This window comes from Vicugna pacos, chromosome 6 (genome assembly GCF_048564905.1).
Source record: "Vicugna pacos chromosome 6, VicPac4, whole genome shotgun sequence".
Classification (NCBI taxonomy): Eukaryota; Metazoa; Chordata; class Mammalia; order Artiodactyla; family Camelidae; genus Vicugna; species Vicugna pacos.
The window spans coordinates 56,228,506-56,242,900 of NC_132992.1; the positions used below are offsets into that span (position 1 = coordinate 56,228,506).

Here is a 14,395-nt window from a genome sequence, read left to right on the forward strand (position 1 = left end):
GAAGACAAGAGCCGTATGGACCACAAGGGAAACCAGTAAAGGGGCTTCCGGTATTTTCCAGTCATTCCAGAAAATTATGGTGCATTTTCACAGACACCAACAATACAGAATTCATCAGACATGGGACATAGTTCATAACACAGTCCACAGTGCAGCTCTGCATTCTGTCACGTTCACAGAAGCTGTGGTTCTGCAGACCTGAAAATGACGGACACTTTCAAAAGTTTCTGAAAATACTTAGAAAAATATTCGTTAAGTTAAAAAAAAATTTTGAGGAAGCTACAAGGAATACACAAAGCAAGCTCCCAAGAAATGTGTAAACGCAGAACTGTGAGGACTAGTTATCTGCAGTGTCAGTACTAAGACTGATAAAACAATGGCTTTTTTAAAAAAGGCGAAGGTGTGTACACTCTAAATGGTGTGATATTCTCATCAAGGCACAGAGAGTTAAATGTTTAAATCCCTGTATGTTGACAAGAGAATATACTCGTAAACAACTCCAGGAACTGATTTCCCTGTACTTGAATTTTAAAAAGAATGGAAGGTAGAAATTGCCTTTTTTAACTCACAGTAAAAAAACAAAAAACAAAAAAACATAGATATTCCACTACCTTCCCTTGATGACTAATGTTACAACTGGATAGTTAAAAAATAAATATATAAAAAATAAAGTGTCACTGTGGTTAAATAAACATGATTAAAGTGGAGCCTGTTGGACTTTGAATTTGCAGATCAATGCTGCACACTTACATAAATTATTTTTAGCACTAAACCATTTTCATTTGGGGAGGCTAGAATAAATACATTGGCCATAGTTTTCTCTCATTCCCAAGACTCCTGTGCTTCTGAATCAAATGACCAGACTCTGAACAAAATACGGGAATTCTCCCTTCTTGGCACCTTCAAGTTACCTGAAAGGCAGTGGTTTTATGCACATAACTTACACTATTGGCAGTTTGCTTGAATGCTGCCACTAAAAGGTGGCAAGAAGAAAGTAGAGGGCTCACCCCTTTATTAATTATCTTTATTTGACTTGCTATAAGTAATTACTAAATACAATTAGTGACAAGGAATAAAGTTCATGTTTATAACAACTGGCAGTGGACTGTACTAACAATGAAGACCAGATGGACGACGCTAGTAGCTGCATGATCTGCAAACCACGTGGCACACACTGAGGCTCAGCTCTTAATAAGAGTCAGGAACTCTTCCCGGGTCTTCGGATCCTCCCGGAACACCCCCAGCATCGTGCTGGTCACGGTTCTGCTGTTCATTTTCTGCACCCCTCGCATTACCATACACATGTGTCTACAAAACAAGACAGCAAAGGTGGCTTCAAGGAGTAGACAGTTGCTGGTTTGGTTTTTACAATAAAAAGCAAGGCCGAAAGATTAAATCTGATTTACTGAGTTCAGTTACCAAGTATGTCAAAATATTGCTTCTTAGACAAATGTGGTCTGAAACTTTTTTTTTAAGTTTCTAGGTCTTAGAGCTTTTATTTTATAAAAGCTGGTCGAGTCCTGAAGGCATCCAGCAGGAGGGGGTGGGAAATGGAATCTTCTTTCTGAGTAAAACTAATACAGAGGGTCTACAGAGATACACAGCTTCTAGGCAGGAAGAAATTCAGAATTCTCTTTTGATCCATCTTCAGAACCAAGACAGCACTAAGCTGGCCTAGCTGTTCAGAGAAATACTGAAGCGTGCTGGTCTCATCAGGCAGGATCCAGAGACCGGTGACCACAGTGGGTCTAAGCAGCCTGAGGAAGCCAGACAGCATTCACAGTGCACAGTTCATGCCATGACAAAGAATGGACAAAAACTGCCCACTAGATGTGTGCAGTTCCCATAATTCATTCTGACTTGTATTAGTGTCTTCAGTTGCCCTTTGGACCTATCTTTAGCTCTCTTTATTTTTAAAATGTGTGACAAAATATTAGGAAAATGCTACTTAGAGCAACAAAGAGCTAAAGAAGAAATCAAGAGAAGACATAAAACGCTACTGGTTGCACAAATTCACCACATCTAAGCCTTACACCTCCAACCGAAAAACCCACTATGTCATTATTAAGGGCAAATGCATACTTACGTTGCTTCAACCACTACACCAACTCCAGCAGGTCGCAAGGCCTCTGTGATTGCTACGGCAATTTGTTTTGTAAGGCGCTCTTGAACTGTGAATGGGACAAGGAGCTCAGTTTAAGAGTCTGACACAAACAGACAGCTGGAAGCTTTTGTTATCTCTAGAATATTTGCGACCTTAAAAAGCAAGACTTCTGCGAGGTTTAAGAACCAAGACACACCACCTTTTACCAGTTTACTTGCTGTGCTGCCCGGGTGGCAGGAGGCACCTGGAGTTCCCCAGCACCACTGGAGGGAACGGATTAGAATGGTGACTGTCCCTTAGGTGCACAGAAAGACCAACAGAATATTGACAAGTACCCCCATGGACGCAGAGTAAAGCAAATGAATAAATAGCTTGCAACAGGATTAACAGAGGCGCTACAGTCCAATTACTGAATTGTACTTAGAGCAATGTTGAAAACCAACGATTTAACCTAAATAATGCAGTTCCTGTGCTGAATAAACAACTCATCTTAGAAAACATGTAAGCATTCACTGGAGCACTGCATCTATTTGAAAACTGACAAAATCCCCAAATGAGAGCAGGGGTTAGTTAAATCAAACCACAGTACAGCCATACAATGGAATGCTAAATACACAACAGAATAAATGAGATAGTTACATGTATGTGAAAAAAAAAAGTTTAAGATGTTAAGTGAAAAGAAAGTAGGGAAAAAAGAAAGTGAAGCCCATTTTCAAATACATTATAATAAAAATAAGTTGATTTTTAAATGTTAGTATATGCAACAAAATGTGAAGAAATATGCAAATACAATGATTTGTTCTGGAGAAACACAGTGGACTTTGTTTTATGTTCTTATGAGGTTTTAATTTTTAAAGTCGTATGTATTACACTTATAATAAGAACAAAAAATACTTTTTCCTTAAGAAAAAGTTTTTCTGTAAACAAAATAGTTTAAAAGTTTACCTTGTAATCTTCTACTATAGATTTCTACAATCCTAGAAGAGAAAGAATTGTTTTAGTTAATCATAAATTGTTTGAAGTGAAATCGGTAAGGCTTCCTCATAAGACTAAAGAATAATTTCTGTATTGAAGCAATTGGAGGGTGTGGGTAGGGGAGTCATGCTTATAGGAAGAGGATAGAAAGATACATAAACTACAAGAAAATGAGAAGAGGGAGGGTCTAAAGGAGACCACTAACCACGACACACATGTTGCTTCCCTCAGTCCCCAAAGAGAGAAGTAAGTGTAATGTTCACTTAGGAAAAACAACAATTAGAGGTGAGTAATTTTCAAGATCCCTAGCTATCAATTTTAGACCAAGTCTCCAGTGTTCTAATTAATTATATTGTTTAATCAGAGCTTAAAGTTCAAGTAAAAAATAAAAAGACTATTTGTTAATTAATAGCAGACCAACGTCAACTACGTACCAACTAAACCTATTAGGATAATCAGATTAGAACTAAACAGACTTCTTCAGACACCTCTTTATAAGACAGGTCTACATAAGCACTCAGTAGGATTAACCCCCCAGAATAAAAGCCCCTGATCTTAGCTCATAACACAGTCTGTCAAGTGATGAATTTCCTCTTTCAACATCATTTACTCTAGTTGTGAAATGGAATGAGGGCCACGTGAATCACCCACTTGAGGATTCCAATTCACATGAAGTCTCTTTTCCTTAAAATCTGGCCTTTTAGTCATGAATTTGGACTTAGTTTAAGGATCAGCTCACCTCTGAGGCATGTTACGGCCCTCCGCCCCAGCCCCCCCACCACTATGCTGCTCAGATAGAACTGACACCTTGCTTCTTTGTACCTGGGATAGCCAACGACGTCAGTCACACGTCTGCCACCCTACTATAACAGGAATGCCTCTAACATTATACTGTCACCCATGGTGCCTGCCCATTTCTGGTGGGTAGCTGCTATCATGCCAAAGGAAGGTCTATTGAGTGCCTACTATGTATATGATTATGTGGTGAACAGAGCCTCTATGCTCAGAGAGTTTATAATTTCTTATTCCTAGTTTATTCATTTTTCAAGTAATGAATAGGTCTTGAATTTCTATTTTCTCAGCATTAAAGATACTCATATACTGTATGGTCACGCCATTCAAGATGGTTAACCTCTTGCTCTCTTTACGTCCCCTGCTTGACTGGTCCCTGCCTCGCTCACATGACTAACCAGTCTTCCTAATGATAGGGCTTAATCGGTAACTGCCTACATACTTGCCCCCTGCCCCAGCCGCTGGTTTCCCTGGTAACTGATGAGCCAACCTGACGTCAGTTCCCCCTATAAATGGTAGCCTCATTCTACCCCAAGCAGCGAAGATTGCTGCATGTGCCTTAACGGTGGGTGTTGCTCCAGTACCCTACTCCAGGACTTGTAAGGTTCCCTGTCCACTAAACTGCTGATGTCTCTGTCACTGTCAACAGGGCTCTTTGTTTGGTCTTGAGGCTGAGCAACTACAGGGCTTGCAGGCCTGTGAGGTGTGTCCCAACAGATAGCTTCTTTGAATTTAAAAAATCTTTATTTTGCCCTCACTCTTCAAGGTAATTTGCTGAGAGGTACTTGTTGGGAATAAAATTCTAGTCCGACTCTGATACTTATCTGCCTTTCAGTATTGCCCCTGGTAAATGGGTGGTCAGTCTAATTGCTGTTACCTTGTAGGTAATATTTTTCTGTGGCTTCTTTTATGGTATTTGAGTACGTGTACTCTGCCATTGCCTGCATTGTGTCTGGGTGGAGACTTGATTTTATTTGGCCTGTTTGGGATTTATTAGACTTCCTGAATCTGAAGACTGATATGCTGCATGTGCTCTGGAAATGTCTTCAGCTGTTACCTTCTCTAATTTCACCCCTACCCCATTGTGTCTTATCTCGGGAATTTCGGCATGTTGGAGCTTCTCCGTCTTCCATGTCTTAAGTTCTCAATCATGTTTTCCACCTGTGTTGCCTTCTGTGCAATTGTTTCGGACCTTCCTTCCAGTTCACTAATTTTCAGCTGTGCCAAATCTGTTGCTTTAATATGAGTGTATTGGGCTTCAGATTCAATTATCACATCTTTTTCCCCTAGAAGTTGTAATTGGTCATTTTACCAATCTGCCTATTTAATTCTGAAAGTTTCGTCATCCTTTGTCAAGCTTTCGGGACTCTATTTTCTAACACACTTGTATATTCCATATCTGTTAACTCCAGCATCTGCCCTCTTTGACCATTTGTTTTAGCTGACTCTGGCTCATGGTGGCTTGTTCATATGCTCTTAGGAAAATTTGTGGGAATTGTTTGAAGCCTGGATAAAAGTGGATCAGAATGTGCACTTGATTCTGCTAGGTTACCTCCTTAGTGACATCTTAAATTAGTGCCTTGCGTTTTTTGAGAACCACACAGGTAATATGAATTCTGGCCCCAAACCTAAGTGAATACATGCCTAGAGGTTCTTTCCCCACCTTCTAGTATATTACTTTTATAGCAGAAACAGGGAAAAAGGGCCCCTTTGTAATCTCATGCCTATCCTCCCAGTCTCCTCTGCCTAAATCTCTTACTTGTTTTAACCAACCTGCTCCCTACCCTCTTATTTCCCTTTATTTATGCATTAACTATACCTAGAGGAAATTATCTTCCATTTAGAATTCTGCTCAGCCCTCCAACCCTGGATTTCTCCAACCCTACCAGGCACAGCCATCTTGGCACCTCTGAACTCAGAGCTCCAAACCAGGCATTTCTGTGGCAGCTGCTCCTCGTACTGTCCACCCTCCTAGAGGGTAGCGGCTGTTTCCTTCTTTCTAGCGGCCACAGTAACGGACCCAGTGCCCTTTCACAGTAGGTGCCCAGTAGATTAACCATGGCTACCCAAGGCACTGCAATTCTATATTCAAGATTTACTTATGTTCAATTACTGTAAAGCAGGAAAACTAATACATGTCCAATGGGTCTTCAGCAACAAAAGGAATTTCTATTCAAACTAAATTTACTCTAGAATTTCACTAGAGTTAAACCAGATCAACTCACTCCTGGCATTTTCTTGTTACTTAAGGCTTTACTATTTGATATTTGACTTTTCTGGCATCGAAAGGTCATTCGTTTAAAAGGAAAGCATAGAACAAACTTCACATGCAAGATTAAAATGAGTGGTAACGTTTTGCTAAGATATTCAGCTTTATTACTCTTCATTCCCTAAATATTCCTACTTCGTATAAGGAATAAGCAGTTGGATAAAATCTTAGTCTTCTGTTTCATTTAATAGACTATTCAGATTTTTTAACAAAATATCCAAAAGTAACATACTCAGTTATTTGATCTATAATTCCGTGTTTTTCTTATATTTTAATCCTGTTAGTACAAGGACAAATCCTCCTGTTAATAATTAACTCCTTTGTATTGTTTCATAAAAGCTTAATTATTGGAGATATTTTCCTTTCGCTAAGAAAGGAAATAACCAAAGGATACTCCCTTCTACCCCCAAGGCACCATTTTTTCCAAGATCTCACAAGATGACCCTCAAACAACTTTCTGTAAAATGTTGCCCATAGTCTACACAGGGTGGTCTTCTAGAGAAGACTGCTTACATTAAGATCATGGCCTAATGTGGTCTGCTAAGCTTTTTATAATATGAAAATTACTCCATACCTTTTACACATGGACAAGATACGGGTAATTTCAAAATTTCTATGTAAGAAAGATTTAGGAATAGCAATCTTGCTGGAAGAAAGCATACCACAGGGCTGGGCCTACAGCTGTGTTTGCATACTGATCTTACTTAGACTGTGCATTATAAAACAGTAAGAATAACCAATTGTAGTAAAAGCACTTTTATTCAGTTGACATTAGTTATAATTTGGGAGTAAGTTAGTGGGGAGGAGGTTGTTAATAGAAATTATAGTATGGTTAATTACTCCATCACCACCAACACTGTTTTTCAGCCACTCCTTGGCACTGCCACTGAGTACAGATCACTGAAAGGCAGCAAGATGTTTGGATTTGTGTTAAGAGCCTTAATGCAGTGAAGCAGTGATGGTTACGATGTAGTAACATCCTTTCATGGTACCAAGTAGCCCTGACTGGTAATGAGATTACTGAGCAGGAATGAGGTCAGAAACTAAGGAAGTTAAATTTCTCTCTTCTGCCTACTTTCTTCTTAATCCTAGAAGAAATAAATGAGAAAGTGGAAGTGAAAACAGGAGAAAAACAGCTGTGGAGAGGTGTCAGAGATTACTGGGGTGGTGTTCACAGGTTCCAACACAGACTTAAAAAAGTTCTGGACCATCATTTAGGATGGTTTAAGTGACGAAGAAACAGGAACACATCAGAGCCACAGAAGTCAGTTGGTCTCAAAGATTCATTTATTCCAATTTTGACAGTCACCTTTCACCTCAGTCAAGTTATCCAAACTTAGCTTGGTTCATTTTTAGAAGGTGGGGGGAAGCACATGATTGCATTTTATTACATACTACTTCATTTTGTTCTTAAATCTCTTTCAACACACACACACACACACCTCCCAGTATTTCCCCAGCACCCAGGACTCACTAACTTTATGTAAAGAAATTGCAAAAAAGGATATTTAGGTGTAGCCAACAATATTTTATTATCATGAACACTGACCCTCAAGTTGACTCCAGTTGAACACGGACGACTATGTGTATCACCACCCTTTCCTAAAACTCAAATGGTAGCAAAGGCCTGAACCCACAGGACAAAGAATGAAAAAAGACTGTAGCAGAAAGGAGAGAAAGAGAAGAGTAAGCATTCTCTCAAACTAGAGCTGAGAGAAAGCCACGGAAGGCACAGTCTTGGGTCTGTAGAGCCAAAGGAACCAGAAATGAACCAACTGGCCCTGCAAGACCCCAGAGATACCCGGAGGCACCTAGGTACACTGGAACACAGGGTAGAGGCCCCGAATGGTGGTTTGATTAGAAGTCAAAATAGTGTAGTAGACCTCTCTGCCCAGGTTTTATCTCCCACCCCTCACCGTCAGCTAAACGGCCTTAAAGAACAGGGGCTGAGCACAGGCACCCTCGGATCCTCTCCAGTCAGGGAAGGCTCTATGGAGACAGGCGTGAGCTAAAGCTCAAGGATGTGTGAGTGGGAGGTGGAAGGCAGGCAATGGGGATGCGAGAAGAAAAGGGCATTTGTGTTTCAGGTCCTTACAGTCTGTTTTAAGACTATACTTATTGGCTATGTATTGTCTCTGCAACTATTAATTAGGTTGGAACGCACCTTCTACGTTAGATCCACACTGATCAAGAGACAAAGCCTGATGAGATTCTCACCATGGAGGGGCAGGCCCTGTCATCTCACTTACCACACAGTCATACTCACCTAGCAAGTTTGCTGAGGCCAAGAACTTGCTTGTTAGGAAGATAACCGATGTGGACCTTCAGAGTAAGAGACAGAAATCGTAAGTTAAGTGAAAACAGTGCTTCTTTGTGACAAAATAAGGAAACAATACAGTACATTTAGGTAATTCAACACAATAAATATATCTTTAAAATATGTAGAAGTCTTAAGACTTAGAAAATGAAGCACATATATAAGCAGTTTTAAAGTTACATAAATGCAGTAAAAGGAAAATGTGTAAGAATGACTATTAACAAAATGACAAATGGCGGGGGAGCTCAAGTGGTAGAGTGCATGCTTAGCATGCATGAGGTCCGGGGTTCAATCCCTAGTACCTCCTCTAAAAATAGTAAATAAGTAAACCTAATTACTTCCCTCCACCAAAAAGTAAAATAAAATGACAAATGTGAAGTATAACACTTCCTAGGGAAGTTAAACACAATACAACTCATAGTCTTTCCTCTGTTGAGGGGAAGCATTCTCAGGAAAGTGCAAATTATCCATAGCAACATTAAAATGTAGCCGAGAAAGCCTTTAAATGTCTGAAACTGTAATTATAAATAGTGTCATTCCACACATCACAGTGGTCTTAAAAAATCCCACCCTGTTGCAGACCCTGTTGCACAGAAAAGGGTCTCTACGCCTTCTGTGGTGCTTGATGGCCCCATTTCTAAGCTGCTGGAGAACATATCTTCTTGACAGGAGAAAAAAGACACGTCTACAAACTGACTCAGCAAGAGCCTGAATCCTAAGACCTAAATTCCTGCAGGACCTACTATAAGCCAAAGCGATTTCTATAATCTTAAAAAGCACTGACTAACATCTAATATGTAAATATTATATGTCTTTCAGCCAAGTATTAAGCATGAGAAGACATCAGTTCTCCAAAAAGGCTAATAAATGGTCATTCATAGGCAGTGAACTTACCTAACATAAAAATGACTCATTTACATCATGGTTTGCTAGCATTTGTTGCATTTGTTCGCCTAATATTTACTTGAATAATTGATCTAGGAGTAATTAGTGAGTTTTTTCCATCTATTAAGCGCTGTGCTTTGGGAGTCTGAGAATACCAACTCATCGCCTTCCTGGTGACCATGGGAGATAGGTAAAGCAGCGGCTGAACACTGGGTATTTTAAAGAAAAATTAGAGCTAAAACTTTCCCAAAGAACCAAGGTCTTCTGTACAACTCGAAACTTACATACTTACATGCAGAGCTATAATTTATTTCCTGTGCTACTTTTTGTCTTCCTGAAGATCCTGTCATTTAGATGGCCGTTTCAAACAGTCATCACTGAGCAAGCAATATGTTTAAAAGCACAGAACACAAACACAGAGGTAATCATAGCAGAAGGTAAGAGAATACAGTGGAGAGGGGCTGAGAACAGGGTCCAGCTCCTGGGTGTGGCCCCAGGCAAGTCGCTACCTCTCCCCATCCTCTTGGACAAGTCATAGCTTTCTGGGCCTAACTTTCTCACTCAGAATAAAAGGTAGTGATGAGCTCGAAGGTTCCCTCATTCCTGGAAATCCTGAGCCCTGCTGTCCCAGGCCCAGCACTGTTAACTGCAGGGCTACCAGACCGTGCGCGCCTCCCAATGTGATGGAGTATGGAGTCTTCAGCACCCTGATGAACGACCTTGTCATGTCTGTTTAGCCTTAATCTTAGGAAGCTTTAGATCTAATCAAGTTCACAGAAAAATCCAGAGGTTGAATGGAACAAATCTAGACGTTGAGACACTCTATAGAACTGGCCTAGTTTCTTCAACAAGAAAATGTCATTGGGGTTGTGGGGAGGTGGGGCTGCCAAAGGAGATTATTTTAGAGTAAGAGGCTTAAGAGGCATAGTAACCAAATGCAATGCAAGTGTAAGTGTGTAACCCTTACTGGGATTCTGGTCTAAACAAACCAACAACAAGCTGAGACGCGTGCAAAATGTGAATATGGGTTAGATATTTGATGCTATTTAGGAATTACTATTAATTTTGTCTGAGTGCTACTGTGGATATGTAAGAAAATAATACTTTAAAGATATGTGTTAATGAAGAGTCATGTTGTAACTTTTTTGAGTTACGTTTCAGAGTTAATGTTTCTTAAAGAAAAAAATCCCTTATCTTTTAGAGAAACATGCTGAAAGAAATTATAGGAAAAAATATATCTAGGATTTGCTTCAAAATAGTCCAGTGGGGACATATAAGGACAAGATTGATCCTTTACTGATAACTGTTGGAGCTGGTTGATGGGAGCATGAAACTTTATACCTATTCTTATGTTCTGTAGTAAAGGGTTTAAAGAGAGATACCAATACATACACATCAGAATACTAAATTTAAGGAGACGAAGTGGGAAGTGCTAGTGAGGATGTGAAGTGACTAGGACTCAGTATATGAAGTATAAACTTGTACACCAATTTGGAAAACTAAAGGTCAGTATTTGGTAAGTTGAACACAGGTATACCCTATATCCCTGCCATTCTACTCCTAGGTATATTCCTAATAGAAATGCAAGCAAGAGGAGGATCAAAATAGCGGAGTAGGACATGGAGCTCCCCTCCCCCACCACAAACAAAAAATTCATCTACATGTGGACTGATTCTCACAGAAAACCACCTGGGAACTGGCAGAAGATCTCTTACACAGCCGAAGCTGCAAGAAAAATCTCCATGGTACCAGGTAGGATAAAAAAGAATGTATCAGGGATGGGACCAGCACCCCGGGGAGAGAATCTGTGAAGGAGGAATGGTCTACACAGGAAGGCTCTCACCCTGGGGAGCCGCCTTGCCAGCCGAGAGGGCTGCTGGGGCAGACACAGCGGCTGGAGGGGCCTGGACTCTGCTCAGGAGGGGTGTGCACGTGCTAGCTTGCTAGCAATCAGGACAGAGAGACTAGCACTGTCTGCTGACAGCTGCTGCCTCCCCACACTTCCCAGTCTAAATGGCAAGGCTGCTAGTACCTGCAGGGCCTGGGGGCTCAATCTTAGACAGGCCTTGGGAGAGGACTCCATCTAGCTGCGTGGGGACAGTCTGGTGGGCTTGGGGTGTGATCTGGGCCAAACCTTGGAGCCACTGTCAGTGCCTGCACCATAGGGGGGGTGAGTCTGGCTGCACAACAGACTGTCAGCATAGGTGGTGCCAAAGAAATCGTGTCTCTGGCCAACAGCCCCTGGGGAGGAATACCCAGTGGTTCCTTTCCTGGCTGGCATTCATACCGAAAACAGTGCTTGCACCAAAAATATTGGACTCACACAATGCACACGGGGATGCTTCCACATAAAGACACCCCTTTAAGACCACAGTAGATAAACTGTTTCTCCAGAATTCACAGAATTCATAGAAACGGTTAAGTAAAATGAAAAAGCAGAGGAGTTACTCCAAGTTAAAAGAACGAGAGGCTCACACGGACACCTCTCGTCTTTGTGGCCTGCTGCTGTCTATGGCAGTGTGCCCTAATAAACTCCTTTTCTATTTTCATACTTCATCTCTGGTAAATTCTTACCAACGTGCACATCACTGTGCCACCAACTGGCCCCCACTGTGTCCCACAACATTTGGTGGCCCATGTGGCCCTTTGGGCTTCTTTCTCCTCTCTCCCCTCTACCAGGATCTCCCCCTGGCTTGATGGGATTCTCCATTCTGGAGGCCAGAATCGTCAGGGCAGGCTTCCCTCTTTTGCTTTCCTTTCCTCTTTCATACTTTTCTGCTGTTCCCTGGCATTCGGAAATTCCCTGAAGTCTTGCCAGGGATTGAGGAACCCTGGCTGGGCTCTCTCAGCAGGCTCTGAAACTCTGACAGGTGGAAATGAACCCTGGCCTGTAGAGGTGAATGCACATGGGAAAGGTATCTTACCATTTCTAAATACCCTTCTCTCCATCTCCCCTTCCCCTATCCCTTCCTCTGACTCTGGCCCTTGAGACACTCCTTGGTTCTCGGGCCCAACCACGTGGTGCACCTCTCTGTGCCTTCCTGCCGCCTTTTGTGGATCACGTCTCCAGATTGGTCGTGCCTCCTGCCTTGGATCACCACACCAGGTAGAAGTCGCCAGTGGGTGAGTCTCCACCTTTTTTCTTTGCTTTTTGGCCCCTTGTGCTGGCTTTTCAGCCCCTGTGCTGGTTTTGGCCCTGCACCAGTTGGCTTCTCTTTCCTGGGGGACACCCAAAGTAGGAGGACACCAGAAGTTTAGACTTTCTCTTTCTGGGGGATGCCCCAGAATAGAGTCTGCACTGGTTTCCTTCTCTTTGCTTCTTCTATTCCCTGGAGCTCACCTTTGGGTTGCATTTTAAAACACTGGGATAAGTTTGATCCCCAGACATTAAAGAAAAAGCAGCTTATCTTTTCCTTTAATGTTGCCTGGCCCCAATTTCAACTTCCAGATCAGGAGACTTGGCCCCTTCATGGGACTTTGAGCTATAAAATAATCTTCCAGCTTGACTCTTTCTGTCCCAACCTGGGAAAATGGTCCAAGGCCTCATATGTCCAAGCCTTTATGGCCCTCTCTCAAAACTTGGATCTGGTTCTATAAGAGAGTGTCTGATTAGAACTTGTACTAAAGATGGTACAAAGAAAATAAAGATATTCTTTAGAGAAAATTGCGTAAGGGAAGCTCTTTGAAAATTCCAGAACTGGTTCTTTTTGCATATGCATTTAGGACAAAACTAGACACCTTTTCAAAATTCTGACCCTGAGAAAACAAAAACATTCCTAGGAGAAAAGAGATAAGAAAAGAGACAAAAGGCAAGCCAGGTATATGGCCTTTCTGTGCCAGGCCCAGAGGTGTAGCTCCAGAAATAATCCAAAACCCATCAATCCTTTGCCACTCCCAAAACCTCCCCTACTTACCTTAAGAGACTTGTAAGTATCTTGTAAGAGGGAAAGAAAAAAAACCTTTTTCTGATCCTAAGGGAACAAAGTCATTCTAGGAGGAACTTGCCTTGAAATGCAAATGTTCTACTAGGTCTTCTCAGAGAACCCTTATCTCACCATCTTTTTAAAATGCAAATTTTGAGAAAGGGGGCAAGGCACAGCCAACGAGAAGCTGTCCTGCCCCTGGGGATTATTACAAAGTTTAATTAAATTATTACAAGAACACTCTAGGTTTGCTTCTAAAGCTCAGTAACCTAAATATATTTAACAATCTTGTTCAGAGTTAAAGCTAATCCAATTGTTAGGTTTATGGTCAACTACCTATATCCAGTACTTCTGCATGACCGTGCTGGATTTCTCCACTCTAAGGATCTAATCGGTAGGCCCTTAGGAACTTCATTCTAGAGAAAAGAGATAATAATTTTGTTCAGGCCCTTAGTAATATTATTAGGTGGGATTCCCTCACCTGGCCAATTAATACCTGCTCTAACCCTGGCCATAGATAATGAATTTTCTTTTAAAGTTACTCAAGTTCAATCAGAGCAATAAGTAGCAACTTGTTAACCAGAAATATAGTTTCTATAGGAGGTTTGTAATTATAGTAGTGTAACTCTAGATATGAAGCAACAGAGGGAATATTTTCCTGGACCATAACAGACTAGTAAGACAGGTGGTCCAGAGACTTTGCTACTGTTACCAAATTTGAACCCAAACTTTAGCATCACCTCGTATCTAGAAAAGCACTAAGATCATTAATGGTGACATCTGCTTTGGCCATTAAGGAGAGCTCTTACAAAACCACTGGGCTCTTAACATCCCCCACAAGGGTGCCCATTCACAGTTATGTGCTGAGTGCTGTACTTACATCCCCAGTTGTTGTGGGACAAAACGGCGGTGGTAGGTGACATGGTGACACGTGGGTTGATGGAGGAGTTTGCCAGAGATGAAGTGTGGGAGTGGAAAGGGAGTTTGTTGGGGTGTGGTGCAGTGGACAGAGGTGGGCCACGTGGATAGGAGGTGCCTGTGTGGGCACTGAGGGCCAGTTGTTGGGGTCTTTTGTAAGGTGGGGTCGTAGGCTGCCTGATCAGCTTGTGCACAGGTCTGATTGGTTGTAG

At 41.6% G+C, this 14,395-nt stretch overlaps 1 protein-coding gene and 1 long non-coding RNA gene across 2 annotated transcripts in view; one reads left to right on the forward strand and one right to left on the reverse strand.

Moving 5' to 3' along the window:
- Positions 1 to 11,093, forward strand: part of LOC140696929 (uncharacterized) — a 50,116-nt gene extending 39,023 nt beyond the window's left edge. Inside the window, exon 4 of the long non-coding RNA XR_012073617.1 lies at positions 10,907 to 11,093. This is a non-coding gene — a long non-coding RNA (uncharacterized lncRNA). The remainder of the gene's footprint in view (positions 1 to 10,906) is intronic.
- Positions 907 to 14,395, reverse strand: part of GCH1 (GTP cyclohydrolase 1) — a 47,423-nt gene continuing 33,934 nt past the window's right edge. The window contains exons 3-6 of the mRNA XM_072963067.1: positions 8,407 to 8,462; positions 3,050 to 3,081; positions 2,087 to 2,171; positions 907 to 1,308 (exon numbers count right to left, since the gene is read on the reverse strand). Of these exons, the coding sequence (XP_072819168.1) occupies positions 1,182 to 1,308; positions 2,087 to 2,171; positions 3,050 to 3,081; positions 8,407 to 8,462 (300 nt within the window). The 3' untranslated portion in view covers positions 907 to 1,181. The remainder of the gene's footprint in view (positions 1,309 to 2,086; positions 2,172 to 3,049; positions 3,082 to 8,406; positions 8,463 to 14,395) is intronic.